At 36.1% G+C, this 15,000-nt stretch overlaps 1 protein-coding gene across 1 annotated transcript in view; it reads right to left on the minus strand.

The window, feature by feature from the left end:
* The window catches only part of FOXP2 (forkhead box P2), a 194,960-nt gene that overhangs the window by 54,025 nt on the left and 125,935 nt on the right, over positions 1-15,000 (minus strand). The window contains exons 3-6 of the mRNA XM_074870227.1: positions 10,783-10,920; positions 9,427-9,624; positions 7,774-7,939; positions 1,273-1,486 (exon numbers count right to left, since the gene is read on the minus strand). Of these exons, the coding sequence (XP_074726328.1) occupies positions 1,273-1,486; positions 7,774-7,939; positions 9,427-9,624; positions 10,783-10,920 (716 nt within the window). The remainder of the gene's footprint in view (positions 1-1,272; positions 1,487-7,773; positions 7,940-9,426; positions 9,625-10,782; positions 10,921-15,000) is intronic.

Here is a 15,000-nt window from a genome sequence, read left to right on the forward strand (position 1 = left end):
ATTTATGAATATTGTGAATGTTACTACAAAGTATTTAATTTTTTTGCTTAAATGTGTATAAAAATAAAGTTGCTTCCATTAATAAATATTTTTGTTCACAAGCGTTCCTTCCGTTAACTACTTGGCTTCATAAAAAACACCAGCTGTACTCTGTAATTTTCTGGAACCTCCACAATAGTTTCACCAATGTAGAGTTATCAAAGAAATTCAGGGGATTGCCCCATGGAGGTGAGCATTCAGCTACACATCCTGAAGCAAAGAACCATTCTCTGAGATATAATCACAAAAGTAATACTAACTAAAAGTGCTACTATAAGGAGTACTGGTTTTCAAATAATACAAAACAACAATAGAAAAGTGTTTTCACAGTCACATGAGGACCAGAGACACTTATAGTCTCCTATTATAAATATTAACATAATTAAATGGAATATTTATTTGAAAATACAATTATTTGTTATTTAGGTTATGCAGATACAAATTAAATTTCATCTTACATTGAGATCATCTACGTCTGACTCTACTAATATATTTACTAATAAGTGCTACAGATACTATGTACTCTTGTAGGCATTTAATCCACTACTTGAAAATAAGGAACAGTGAAGAGTATCTATCAATGTGCCTGAAAAGTGATTTTAACTTTAACCACATGGTTGAATTCCACTGTATTACACTAACGCCACTGAAAATTTGTATGAAATATGTCAACTGCATTACTGTTGTGCATGTAAGAAGGAAAATTCAGTGATTTTCTTCACAAGACACAAACAATATGAGAACTGTTCTAATGTACTAATTTTTAAAGCACTTTTTACATAGCATCTTTGCACTGAATTACAGCCTTGACAACTAAGATATATGTACATTTTCTATGAATCCAGCAGCGTGATTCAACATTAAGAGCCTGACTGCCACATGTGTTAACTCAAATATGAATGAAATTACACACCTACAGAAGTGCCCACAAATCTGCATTTACACCTCCAAACCAGCACACTCTATTCTGGCATTTGTAATTTTTACCAAAACTGCCATAAATTCATGTGCTATAAAACCACAGTCAGGTAATTGTCATAGCATCTGCAAAATTAGACATCGTTACTGAAAATGATGACCTGTTGATAAACAATTCTGAAAAATCAGATCTCCGTGATTTCTTAAGTAATCTGTATTAAGTGTTATTTTGTGATTGGAAATAATGTGACTTAAGATGTTAAACAACAGTTTTATGTCAAATGATAACCACAGTTGAAATCTCATCAGAATTACCTGTCTCGCCTTGCATTTAGAACTGAAGACTGTCCATTCACTATGGAATGATGAGTTATTGGTGGTGATGCTTTGGAAGTGGTGGAGGAGGTAGTAGAGGAGGAATTGTTAGTAGTGAGGTCTAGCCCTCCATGTTTAATGCCATTGTCTTCCATACTGTGAACTCCAGTCACTTCTTTCCATAACTGCTGAATCTCAGCAGGACTTAAGCCAGCTATAAAATGAAAGAGAGCCCCACTAATATAACAAAATAAAGAGTTTCATATAATGAGCTCAGTGTTATTAATGGATTAATGCCAACAATAAAGCTGATGCTGTTTTTCCAGCACAATCAACATGTAGTAAAGCATAAATTAATTTTTCTTCTGTCAGACTCCAGGTAATCTAACTGTCTTCTCTTGTGTTATAAACAGTCAATTAGAAATCACTGATTTTAGTAATATTATACTCCTGAAAACATTGCTCAAGGATCAAAGAGTGAAAGGTACAAAGAACTTGCAGCTACTTATTGAAAAGAGATAAAAACCCAACCCTAACTTTACTTCTGGGCAAGATTTTTGCTGTCTGCTTAATCAATTTCTTGACATGGAAATGTAACGCAATGCATCCAGTTAACTCAGGTTTTATAATTCCTATTAATCAAACACGTAATGCAAAATAGAAAAATATATTACACTAAGGATACAAACACTGATATTCTCTTTAAACACTTAACAAGAGCAGGGAGTGGGGGAAGAAGACTGGAGGGAGAAAAATCAGAAGACAAAAATGAAATCAATAAGATCATAACAGGTTTAACATTTGAGCAGAATGCATCTGACTCTAATTAAAGACACCCACATATTCATTAGTCCTGTTTAATATTTACAAAAATTGTTCCATTTAAAAATGTGTCTTAAGAGGCAAAACCAAAGCGACTATTTGGAAGAACAAAACCACTACAGTGCAGAGCTAGATACTGGTGACCGCTTAAGCTCTTTGGTACCATTCAGTGGCACCAGACAACTAGAAAGCCAACAAAACTGGCCCATTTACAACTCCCTCTACACAGATGAAATTACATGTAGTGTAAACCATCAAATTCCTCCACTATTTTTTTTTGTCCAGACCTACTATGGAAAACAAATCGGAGGGTTTGGCTAGGAGAAGGGAGACTCTGTCTCATCAGTCTCCTGGGGTGATGGGCAGCCATACAAAATTTGAAGAGCTTCTCAAACTTCTCTGTTATATGCACAGTACTGTTCTGGAGTCTAGCCACCAGATCTTTGCAGACAGACCTTAAATTTACTCCCTAATCCACTTGTAGCCTGGAAACTTGCAGTTTCCAGGATTCATCCTCGGTCACAAATAGCAATGTCTCATATAATGTATTCATATGTATGTTAGTGTTGTCTGGCTCAAGTTGAGCACTTTGAACGAAGTCATGGAAACTTCCATCACAATAGGCTTCTGTCTGAAGTAGTCTCCCAAAACAGACAAGGGAAGAGTTGTGAGCATTCTCTTATCTTGCCACTGCACATGCAGCTAAGATAGGAAATTCAGATTTTGAAAGATGAAGAGTTCATCAAAAATATATACACCTTCTGTTGTTGCCAGTCTTTATAAGTTTGACATCTCTCTTTTGAAGAACACTAAAATAAATATAGAAAAGATGAGAAGCCCAGAGAGTTTCTTGTGTAAGATCTGGTTTCATGGCCAGATTTTTCAGCCTGACATGATTTAGGCCAGAGGTATCTTAAAACCTAATTGTGTCTCCTGTATCTCGTCTCAACAAGTGAAATTAGGTAAGACACGCTCACTGTATCTAGATCTTCTGGAATGCAAAACATTTGAAAAGCTGATGTTGTCTGAATTAAAAATTTGCTCTTTTTATTTTATGAAAGATCCCAAATTTATCGTCCTTCAGAAAACAAATAAAATGTATCTATTCATTCAAACTTTTCAATGAAGATAGTTTTGTTTGGTAAACAACATATATTAGAAAGATGTAAATATTGTTTTTCACTGTTTGGGAAATCTGTTTATTAGATAATGTTTTACTTTGAAGACACAGGAACTTAAGACTACTAAAACAGATGCAAGAACAATTATGAAAAAGCACAGTAAGTTCCTTAATACTTCTCAATAGCTGTCTCACCATGAAGTACACAAAGTTCTTAAAAACAGACTAATAGTGATTTACGGAAATAATAATTTCTGGAGGTAGTGTGGAAACAAATTGGTTGGAAGGTATTGAATTTTTTTTTTTAATTATGAAAAGAGGTCCTTTTTAGACTACAAATTTGTGTCCTGCTTCTCTACCTTAGATACCAACACCAACTGGCAAACTCAGTTAATGACAAAGTGAAAAAGTTGATTGGAATGTAAGTCTTAAAACTGGAGTTTATATCATATTTGTACAGCAAAAAGCTAGGTTTTAAGGAAGCAAGCAAAGAAGCCAGGCTCTAATTTACTGCATTAGAGAGATGGGTAACGGGACTAATGGTAATACTAGTTGTAATTGTTTAATGAAGGTAAGTAATTACTGCTGTGTTCATGAGGTATGTTCCAGCAACACTGCAAATAACCCATTTTAGCATGGTAAATAATAGTTATCTGCAAATGTAATCACAAATCAAAATGAAAAGTAATGTATTCATTTAGGTGGCATGATATACACAGTACATTATTTACTTCAAAGTCTTCCCTTCTTCCTGCTGTTGAAGAAAATAAACTAATTTTGTACTGAAAAAAAAATTAAAACCAAGAATAAATCCACATGTTTGGATAATCAGAGAACAAAAATATGGTTGTTTTTTGCAGCGAGAAAACTGTCATCAGAGATCATCAAACTTCGGGCCCTGGGAGAGCTGAGTAAGAGCCACCCCAGAAGCTGGGTGAACAAATAAGGGCTGGCAGCGGCTAAAGCAATGGCCCTTTCCATGGGCAGGGGTCTCCTGCCCCTCTGAGCAACTGCTGGGCAGCCCCTTCCTCTCTGTGAAGCTACAGATAGAGCTGTGTCTCCAGGCTACCTAGCTCACCTACGTTTTTTTTTTTTTTTAAATCAGAAATAAATTTCTCTCTGGGCTCAGGCTGGCTAATTTTATCACTTCTTCAGAGCACTCTGAAAGGCTGCCTTTTAGGATAAAAGGATTAAGGGCAGGCACTTAAAAAGTATAAAGTTAATAAGCGGATTTGTAATTAATTGTAAATTATGGCAATTTTGTAGTTTCTGTGTCTAAAAAAGTCCAACTCCCATTTTACGAGACCTGTAAAATGGCTGACAGATATTTTAGTCTGGATGTAAAAGTAGGGTACGTTTTAAAGTTTCATAGGTTGTGATAACCCTCAAAATACCCTCTCCACACCACACTGAGAAAGGAATAGGAAAAGGATCCAGAGTGGGATAAAAATTAGGGACTATAATGAAAGGGGCAAATAGTGATTTGCTATGCAGTTTACTAACACCAAGAATTTGGGATTTTGAGGTTAGTTTTATAACTCTTTTCACCAGTATCTACTCTATTTTTATGTTTGAATAAACACTTATAAAACTCATCCATGCATCTGTTTCACATTTTCCTACACGGCCTAATCAAAACTTAGCGGTTTTGGTTTGAAGGTTGTTTTTTTTTGTTGTTGTCATTTACAGTTCTTTGCATTTAGCTAGCATCAATGCAGCACTACATGGAGGTAACTCACAGCAAGCAACTGGCTTTGGTTATAGTATAGTGAAGATCTTGTCACAAAATAAATGCTAAAACACCTCTTGTATCTTATTTGCTATAACTGACCAACAAGAAAACATGGCAAAAATTCCTGTCCTTTAAAGGCAAAAACTACACTAACAAATTCAAAACCCATGCTGTCTTTATCACTAATAATCTGTGGTTTACAGGACTCTTTATGACCAGTAACTTATAAACATGAATCCCCTTGTGTTTTCCTCATTGTTCTAGCCATCCATGTAACACAGCAATCCAAATATAGAAATATCTGTGTTACACTCATGTAAATCCTTCTGTATAACCATATTATTATACATCTTCCAGCACAGCGGAAGGAGAAAGACATCCTTTTGCCACATCCAGTGTGTATTACCTTAAATAAATTTTGAAGGTTTAATTTAATACTGCCACAGAAAATGTCTGTCATAAAATTTGCTAAATTTTGAGAAAAAAAAAGTTTGATTCTCTTAATTTTATGCAAACCCCAGTGTAGGGACATCTATGTTAAATCTAGTAAGTATTACTTGCATTTGTAAATACTGGATATATTTGGATGTGTAAATTTAAGATTTACGAGAAAGTCTCAACAGATCTGAAGCCTATTAATCTTCATTACATTATTATGAACTGGACTGGGTGCTGTACCTTCCCATGAAAGACACAATGTGCTGTAAGAGAAGCCCACAGAAAGACCTCCGAGTCAGTCACAACTCTGCATTTAGTTCTCTCTTTGTTTTAGCATCTTGCTGGAAAGACTTTCCTTCTTACCCTCATCACTCTAACTCCACCTCGCCCGGCACAGAGTGAGTGGCCTTTCTGGAGATGCAGAGAGGTTTTCCAGGGGAAGCTGTCTTATGTTTTTTAAGTTTGCACATCCACATCAGGGCTATGAAAAATCGAGGTCCTGTAAATTAACTTGTGTATCTAAAGGAACCCTACATACACAGTAGATACTAGAACTAGGAGAGAAAAATGGAAGAATTAAATACTTGACTGGAATTAATTATAATTAAAAAATATCATGGCAGAAGCAAACAAGAGATTAATTTACTTTAAAAAGAACAATCCAGATATATTTTAACTGTAAAATTTTGTATTTTTAAATTTCTTTAGTATCCATCTTTTTTGTCATGACTTCAGTTATGCTTAATCTTTGAGTAAAAGAAAGTTCTTTAACTGTTTACTAGTTCTCCTAAAAATGTATTAAAAAAGGCATTATTTTTTCTGTTTTTCTATTAGAAGTGGATGAATGAGAGTTGCATTAAACTAATGAATATCAATGCAATTGCGTAGGAGTGCTGAGGGAAATCTACGGGGATTGGTTAATGTGAGAGAAAACCTGAGGAATTCCTCTTGCAACAGATGGCACAAGAGGAGGTTGCAGAAGGTAAAGCTGTTAGGGGGGAGGTTGTGTTTCGATTGCTTTTTTCCATTCTGGTCCAATGTGACTTTGTACAAAAGGAAACCAGCATTACCAGTCTCGGGTGTCCAAATTCATGAATCAGCTTGCCTCCCCACTGCTATTCTCAAATAATAATATTTAGTGTGATAGCTTACTTAGGACTCTTTTTTGTTGTAATTTTTATGACTTTAGATACGCTTGTGTCATATCTTTTCTACACAACACAGTGTATGGAATCTAGACATTTGGAATCTCTCCTTTCCAGGGACTGAGGCTTTTAGTGGGTAAGTCTCTCAAGCCTTTTTTTCTGTCTTTTTTTTTTTTTTTTTTTTGTCTACACTGTCGACTATATACAGTGTACTCTGTTTTGCTCATCTGATTTCAGAAGCTTCAATTTCATAATAGTTATCTGGTGGAGGAACCAGATATATGTGTAAAGACCAATTAAAAGTAATGTTACCTGTCATGAACACAGACTAAACAATGCTCATTGCAGGACTGGAGCGTCAGAGATCAGAGTATTGTGGAATTTTTATGACAGACATTTAGCTCACCTCTCTATGGTAACAGAAACAGAAACACATACCTCACAGGTTACAGAGTCCTTAAGATGGGAAGTCTTTGGCCTTATCTTAAAATGTAAGCAGCATTTATCTCCAAGTTAATTTACTTTTCAAAAGTGCATGCCCTATTTTCTTTCAACCATGAATGTATTTGTGTCAAGTAGTAGAGTTTGAGCTCATTTTCAGCATTGAGAAATCTTGATCAAAGTAACAAAGGGAATTTTTTTTCCCAAAAAGTCTTTACTGTTATTTGTCAGTCACAATTCATTACTACTAGAATCACTACCTTCAAAACTTCTTGTCATATTTAATATATTTAATACAAAGGAATAGCAAATAAAATGAATCCTAAGGTTTTCCCCAAATTCACGTCAGAAATTGAAGATTCAAAGTGCTTTTCAATGCCAAACACTTTATTTTCTTAGAAGGGAAAAAAAAAAAGTGAGTTCTGGAATGGTTGTAATATCACTGTCTGATGTATTTTGTATCTATTTGCTTATATTAAATGAAATTGTATTATTTCCAGTAAATCAGATTTCAGTAATTCCTCAGAGAACAGCAATGGTGTTGCTATTAGAAATTGTTTTTAGCACATAAGTCTAATAAATATGCATTTTCAAGAAAAAACACTCAAAACCTGTTTTCTTCCATACAAATATGCTGTAAAATTAATCAGCCTCAAGAAAATTTGGTAATATGGGTAATAAAGTCCTAATAATAAAGTATGTTTAAGTGTCATAATGGAAAACTGCTGAAGTTTGGATGCAAATAGAACAGTTAAAAAAGTTGTGAATCAGAAAATTACTCCAGTCATATATTACTCGAATACCTTGTGGCAGAGACTGGACAGGAAGAGCAGACTGGCCAGGTGGGATGGAAATGAGTCCCTGACGCTGAAGGTTCAGCAGATGTTGCTGCTGCTGAAGTTGTTGCATCTGGAGGAGCTGCTGCTGGAAGACAAGCTGCTGGGCGGCCAACTGCTGCTGCTGCTGCTGCTACAAAGAGGAGGGGGGAAAAAAAAAGCAAATGCAGCAAAAACTGAAGTGTGCAGTGAAGGCTAGAAAGCCAAAAACATAAAATCTACTTCTTTCCCTTTAATCTCAGTTATTAAATAATAATGCTATTTGTAGAATACTCAGTGAAAGTGGTTGAAATTTTCTATTGTATTCATTCAGGCTATTAGGTGTTAAGAGAAAATGGCAAGATATACTTAATGACACACTAAAGAAAAGGGTCAAGAGAAAGTATATAACAGCTGTTAAAAAAAAAAAAAAATCCCAGCTCATGGCAGATGATAACAAATTTATCTATGCTAAAAGTGTAACTTTACAGCAGCCTGTGATTCGAAGGCACTCTTGTTTTTCCAATTGACTAAGTTTGATCTGCAGTGGCCCATGAACATGGTCTCCAGTGATCTATTAGTAAACTGGGATGTAGCCTTCATTTCACTGGCCTGTTAGCTCGCTCTCTTTTCTTGTTGGAATATATTAAAAGGAGCATTGCATTCAAGGCAATAAAGTGCCCTATTATGGAGCAAAAGTATAAGTTCCAATTTTGTGAGGCATTTCAAGACAAACTGTAGTCTGCAAAGACTCGGGAGGGTATGAGGAGGCAGTCACACTTCAGAGAAAGACAAGCTGCTCTGGAAGACCTTTCCTTTCTAGTTTGGGGAAAAGAGAAACTTCTGATGCACTCACTGGAAAACAGACTGCATAATGGAGCAAGTCATGTGGATTGCCCAGAGCCTCCGGAGAAATACAGGAGCAATTTCTATTCTGTAGTTGATGGCTGTCTGAAATTCTATTCACAAATCCAAACAGAAACAAAGCCTCAGGAGGTCACAACTGCTTCCTCGACGTTTGCATAATGGGCAGCTTGAAGACAATGTCTAGAATACCTGCTGATCAATTTAACTACTTCAACATGTTTTGTTTGTATTATGTTTATATTTGATGCAGTTTGCTGACAAGTGCAAGCTAGGCCTGAGAAACCCGCTTGTCAGGTTGATTTATGAGCACATCAAACTGTAACTTTCTACTCGCCACTCCAAACCTACAGTAGCAGTTCATTAATCAGGGGCCTGTGACTTTGAAATCTGTGCTCAACCGCTCTTTTTCAGCCATGGACTAAATTTGCATGCTCTCTGAGCTGTGCCACTGAGAAAAGTAAGGCTCTTTCCCCAACACAGATTGCCTGTGAATACAAGATAATCAGTACGGTGTCCACCACATAGCTTGTTCTTTGCACACTCAGATTCATTAGAGAACATTAGACGACAGCAGCACTAGACTGCTCAAATCCTATGTCTCAGAAAGAGGAGCAGGAGAATTAGACCGGCACTGCTATTAAGCCCGGTAAAAACATAAGAACAAATCTTTGATAGCTGCATCCTTGCTACAGGAAAAAAACTAAACTAGTCTTGTCTTTTGAAAGCTTCTGACAGCTCAGACTAGTATGCATCAGCAAGGGTCTTAGCTCCTACCTCTTTTGCTTGCTTTCCTGGATGCTGTTGCTGCTGCTGCTGTTGCTGCTGCTGCTGCTGTTGTTGTTGTTGCTGCTGCTGCTGCTGCTGTTGTTGCTGCTGTTGTTGTTGTTGCTGTTGCTGCTGCTGTTGCTGCTGCTGCAAAAGCTGAAGATGTAACTGCTCTTGCTGTTTCTTGTAAAACTCTTGTAGTTGTTGCTGAATAAACCATTTTGACTTTAATAAATAAAGGCAAAAGTTTCAAGTATTATAAATCTCCTAAACTCTTCTAGATTGGCATATGGTAGCGTAGCCATTAAGAATCACCTCATAACAAAAAATGTGATTTGAAGAGGCAGATCTACATACATTTTTTTCCAAGGCGGTTCTGAAATTTTCCAATGCAGATTCCAAAATATCCTAAACAGAAGGGTATAGAAAATCTGTATTCTAAAGGGAATGCAAGAGCCAAATTAACTCCTCAAATAACTATACCCAAGTTCCTCACATGTCCTATATAACAAATCAGAAGCTGTACTCATCCACTTGCAAGAAACCTACAAGTCACTAAGGCCAAACTAAACTGTCTTTTTCTTAGGGGAAAAAAGTAATTAATCTGTCAATCTGTTTAGTGTGATGCTGGATTCACAACTGAAGGTGAATTGCCTGTAATGATCATGGCACTGAATATTAAAGTGTTTAAACATACAGCGATTGAGCTATGACTATGACAAACAGACACATCATTTTCTGTACGACAATTAAGCACCCAACCAAAAATTCACTCTGTGTTACGCTGAGGTACTGATAACTGACACTATTGTACGAATAACAAGTTCATGCATTCTTCACTTAGCTGCCAGATTTTGTGCTAAGAAAACAGCAACCTCCTTCTTCTTTTTAGCCTTATTTGGGACAAATTTTTTGGATGTAAAAACATAAAATAGAAAAATTTTTTCCCATGATGAAACAAGCTCAAATTTCATAACCGCATACCATTATGTGACTAAAGGGAGCACTACGGTGTTATGAATTTTAAAGCAACAATTATCTACAACTCTATTTGCACTTCCTTTGGCAAGTCTACAATTAAAATGTGCCTAAGCACTTGAAAATTTAAATATCAATTTGTTCGGTATTTGTAATGCATCTGCCACTGCTGCTGTTGCTGTTTTTAATATATTTAATGTTTCAAAATCACAATTTCACACTTCTGTAATTAAAACAAGAAATTTAAAGACTGAGAAGTTTCACATTTATTTTCATTCTTTTTGGTGTAATGAGTGACAAAATATTACAAAATAAGACCCATAAAATCTGGCTGACACTTGTGTGAATGCCCTGTGCTAATGGTCCAAAGCAGGTAACCAACATTACCTGCTGCAACATAACTGCTTGCTGCTGCTGGAGAAGTGCTTGAAGCTGCTGCGGAGACAACACTTGCTGCTGGAGAATCTGCTGCATTTGCTGAGGGGTGATCACCTGGGGAGTCATCATGGCCACTGACACAGGCACCTGCACAGGGAAAGAAAGATATCATCGTCAAACACATTTTAGTTCGCCTGCACCGCAGCTGTACGTCTTTTTTATTTTGTACCAAAGATGGACCATAATTTTTTACATAATATTTATCACTGCAAAGTTCCAGTTTCAGTCAGAATCTGTTATTTTAAGAGCACAGTACTGTGGCACTCTATTTCCAGAGGCATCAGATTCGATCAGACTCAAGCTTTATGTTTCACATCTCTTATGTATTCCTGCAAGAAATTTAAGCATTGGCTAGTACAAATGTGTATTTAAAAATAAATGATCACATGGCAGGGCTCTCAACACTTCATAATCAATCATCTTATCAAGTGTCATAATGTTACGAATAGAAAAATCTATTGAGACTGTTTCAAAAGGTATGATTAAAACAGACAGCAAAATAAGTATCTTAAAGTAGTAAATGTTTTACACAATAAAGACACTTAGCCTAGAAAAATATTTGCCCAGTACAGTAATACATCACTTCAGTGTAAGAAAACCTTTCTTGCTTGGCTAGTCTTTTAAGGAAGTCTGATTTATACAGGAATAAAAATGCCACGGACGTATCAGAGTACGGAGCAAGGGCCATCACCTCCATCACCTGGTCTCTGCAGAGAGAAACGTGTTTTCAGTCACTCCTAACTGAAAAGTGAAAGTTGTGAAACCTTGTCATAAGATTATTAGTTTGTCCACTAGACTCTAAGAATGCATTTTTGTGTAGGTGCTGCTTCAGACACGGCTTTATTTTCCATTATACACTGAGATGAAGTGTCTACATATGCATAAACACCCACTTACAGGCTATCAGGAATATGTGCATGAATGTGAAAGGCACAGCAAGTATGTGTTGTTGCATACGTAAGAGAGAAAAGTCCTGTGGTACGTGCTGAGCCGCTGCAGCAGACACACTGTGTGAGACCATTGCTTGAGCACAGTCAAACAGCTGTCAGCAGGCCAAGTTTTCTACCCATGAAAAAGCAGTCACTTGCTTGTCTAGCAAAATTCAAATGTTTTTTCTGTATATAATAGCAAGCTGGCACATAAATACTGCTTTGTGAGATGTTTGTAGGACATTCCAACCTTCTGTAAATCAGCAAAAACAATATTATTATTAATAAATCATGAAAAAATCTTAAGAAGAAAAACTTTTTGAATATTTCTATTACTTTAATCTATCCCGAAAGAATTTGAATAAAGGTAACACTTAGAGAAAAGAAGAAATCCAAGTCTGCTGAAGTTTACTTTTAGAAGAAATTACTTCATCTAGTATTACACAGAATACCACTTTTCACACAATTCACCACAGCACAAATTATGGTCTTAAAATACTGACTAATTAAGAGTCTGAAAGTAAAATTACCAGCCATTACTAAAAAAGTCTGATAATTTTTTGCAAACAAATTAATTTTAAGAATAAAAATTCTGAAGGTCTTACTCTAAAATACAAGTGGAAAAAACAAGTTGGACTTCCACTCAGAATCAGACACTTGTGGAGAGGAATTTTAACTGAGCTATCACTGGACTCCTTCTATAGTCAACAGAATTAAGAAATCCCGAGGAAAGTTTATCTGATCTAGTTCAGGCATCTTTTTTAGCATGGGACTAATCCCTCTCTGAATGTGCCTGTCTCTCTCCATTGAGTGTAGACTCACTCTGAGTAGACATCTAACTTTCAGATGGTTAAGGCTGGTTGGTACACCTCGTGACACCTAGAAGTTTTGTAGTACTTGAAACACCACATCTCTGTGCAATAATGTTTTATTCTAATTCTACCTAGTCGTAAGGGCAGGACAAACAAGTTTTTACAACTTTGGGATGCATAAGCAAAGAGTAAAATTCACTGACTGGAGTCAGTGTTCAATTCCACCTGAAGTCAGTAAGAATTTCCTGTTTCCATGAGATCTGAACTTGCCTTCTTGTAACAATTTTGCCTCAGTGATGCTATTGAACTACCACATGTCACACAGAAATGAGAAGGCAGAGAGGAAGACGGACACCTTCCCAATTAAACCATTACCTTTAACCTTTAAACCCTGAGAGAATTTTCCAAACACTTACATGCTTACTACTATAATATATAGCAAATGTTGAAGGTGTTGCACACTTGTTACTCCACTTTTACTCTTACCTTTACATCCCCTCTATCCTTCCTGGCTTGTTTTATTTTCAAACACACAAGTAAAAATTCTGATCCAAACAGAGTCAAAATCAACTTAACTCTGTAAGTGGCACTGATTTATTCATGCTCTGTGCTAAAGACTCTAGCCAGTAAGATGTGCAGTAAGACTCGTGTTGCCGCAAGAGTCCTCTGTTCCTCAGTCTGAAATACATATTTCCCTCCAACAGGCATATTTCTGCTAGCCTTTGCAGTATCTGCTTTGAATCTCCCTGTGTACTTGCTCTTATATTTGGAGACACACCTGCTTTGCGATACACTCTAAGAAGTCCAAATTTGTTTTTCCTGTATTTTTACAACAGTCACTTTCAACTATATGAGCTGAAGCAGAGAACGTAATACGCCTGTTTTTCAGGATGAAGGACAAAAGCATGGAAAAAAATGGCAGTCAAGATCATTAGCAAAAATACATATTTATGTATATAATATTGCCTTTAACAGAATTTTATGTGAGCATACATGTGTTTATCATACCTAATACATATCTTCTTTTCCATAAAGGACAAGGCATTTTAAAAACTGCTTGAATTTTAAATTAGCAAAATGTATTAAGCAAAGAGATTTCTCTAATTGTAATTAGGTAATATAAATTGGTACATTTCACAGCCTTCAGTGATACACCAGACTGATTTTATTTCTTACTGGCATAGTGTTACTGTGCTATCTGGGTTGGAAGATTATCAGAAACCTGCTATTTTATGGCCAATTATGTGCATTAGGTATATTTCTTTGGTTTAGTGTCTGCATTTTTCAAGATTTCTGATTTGAATTTACAAAAAATGTAGTGAAGAGGCAAACTCTGACGCTTTTTCATAGAAAACTCTCAATGTATCTGAAGTCAGTTCAGGTAGAGGACAGTAGAGGGACCCAGTGAAAAGATACGATCAAGTAAATGATGTGGTTCATTTGAGTGGGCCACAAACTCCCAACAAATTCTCAGTCAGACCTCTCATGAAAAACTAAAGAGACAAAGTGAAACATGATTTATGACTGCAACCCATTTGTTACAAGGCGTTCTCAAAAAAATTGAACTCCCAACCCTGTCATGAAGATGACCGGGTACAGCAACCCTACAAAACACAATGGGTCAGACAGCCTCTGAGGAACACATAAATTTGTTGGCTCCATGATGGACCCTGATGGAGAGGCTTCACGTTTTGAAGAGCTTCTCATGTTTCTGATGCAAGCTGTTCTCCCTTTCTTTGGATTAGTTTATAAATCCTGCTAAATACAATTATAGATACATAAACAAACAAATTTTTAACACATCTAAACAGCATTTCGGGCAAAAACAACTGTAAACTGCTTTATTACTACACGTGAATGTACTAATAAAAGAAGGGATATGGTGCAGAATGAAAACCTTGATAGTGGAAATCAGATAGATGAAAATGGCTGCAGAAATGAAGACAGAACTTCTCTGAAGATCAACAAATCTGTGTTTTCCCCAGATCAATTTAATAGAGAAATGGTGGAGGCTGAGCTTGTGTATTTAACACCACTCTTCTATCATAACGCAAAAATTCAGCTTTACCTGTAAAGAAACTCGCAAGGCAAACAGTCATCTACTGTTCCTATGAACTAACTGATAACAGGAATCCTACATTTTTATGTTACCTATAAAAACCATACTCCTAATGGTACAAATGAAAGGCAGCATAAGTAGCCTGCACCTTCAGTAAGCTTCTTCATTTTTGAGAAGCCTTGAAAAACTGCATACATATTTTCAAGAAATGTCAACCAACCTGACTGATTACAAACAAATACAACCACAGGAAACACACTATTTTTATTCCAAATTCCTCTTATTTTTGCAAGTCAGGTATTGATAATGAAAATTACATGCAAAAGTTGACCTTAGTTTTCAGTGCTTTTGAGGAGAATCAAAAAAT

This window comes from Strix uralensis, chromosome 5 (genome assembly GCF_047716275.1).
Source record: "Strix uralensis isolate ZFMK-TIS-50842 chromosome 5, bStrUra1, whole genome shotgun sequence".
Taxonomy (NCBI): domain Eukaryota; kingdom Metazoa; phylum Chordata; class Aves; order Strigiformes; family Strigidae; genus Strix; species Strix uralensis.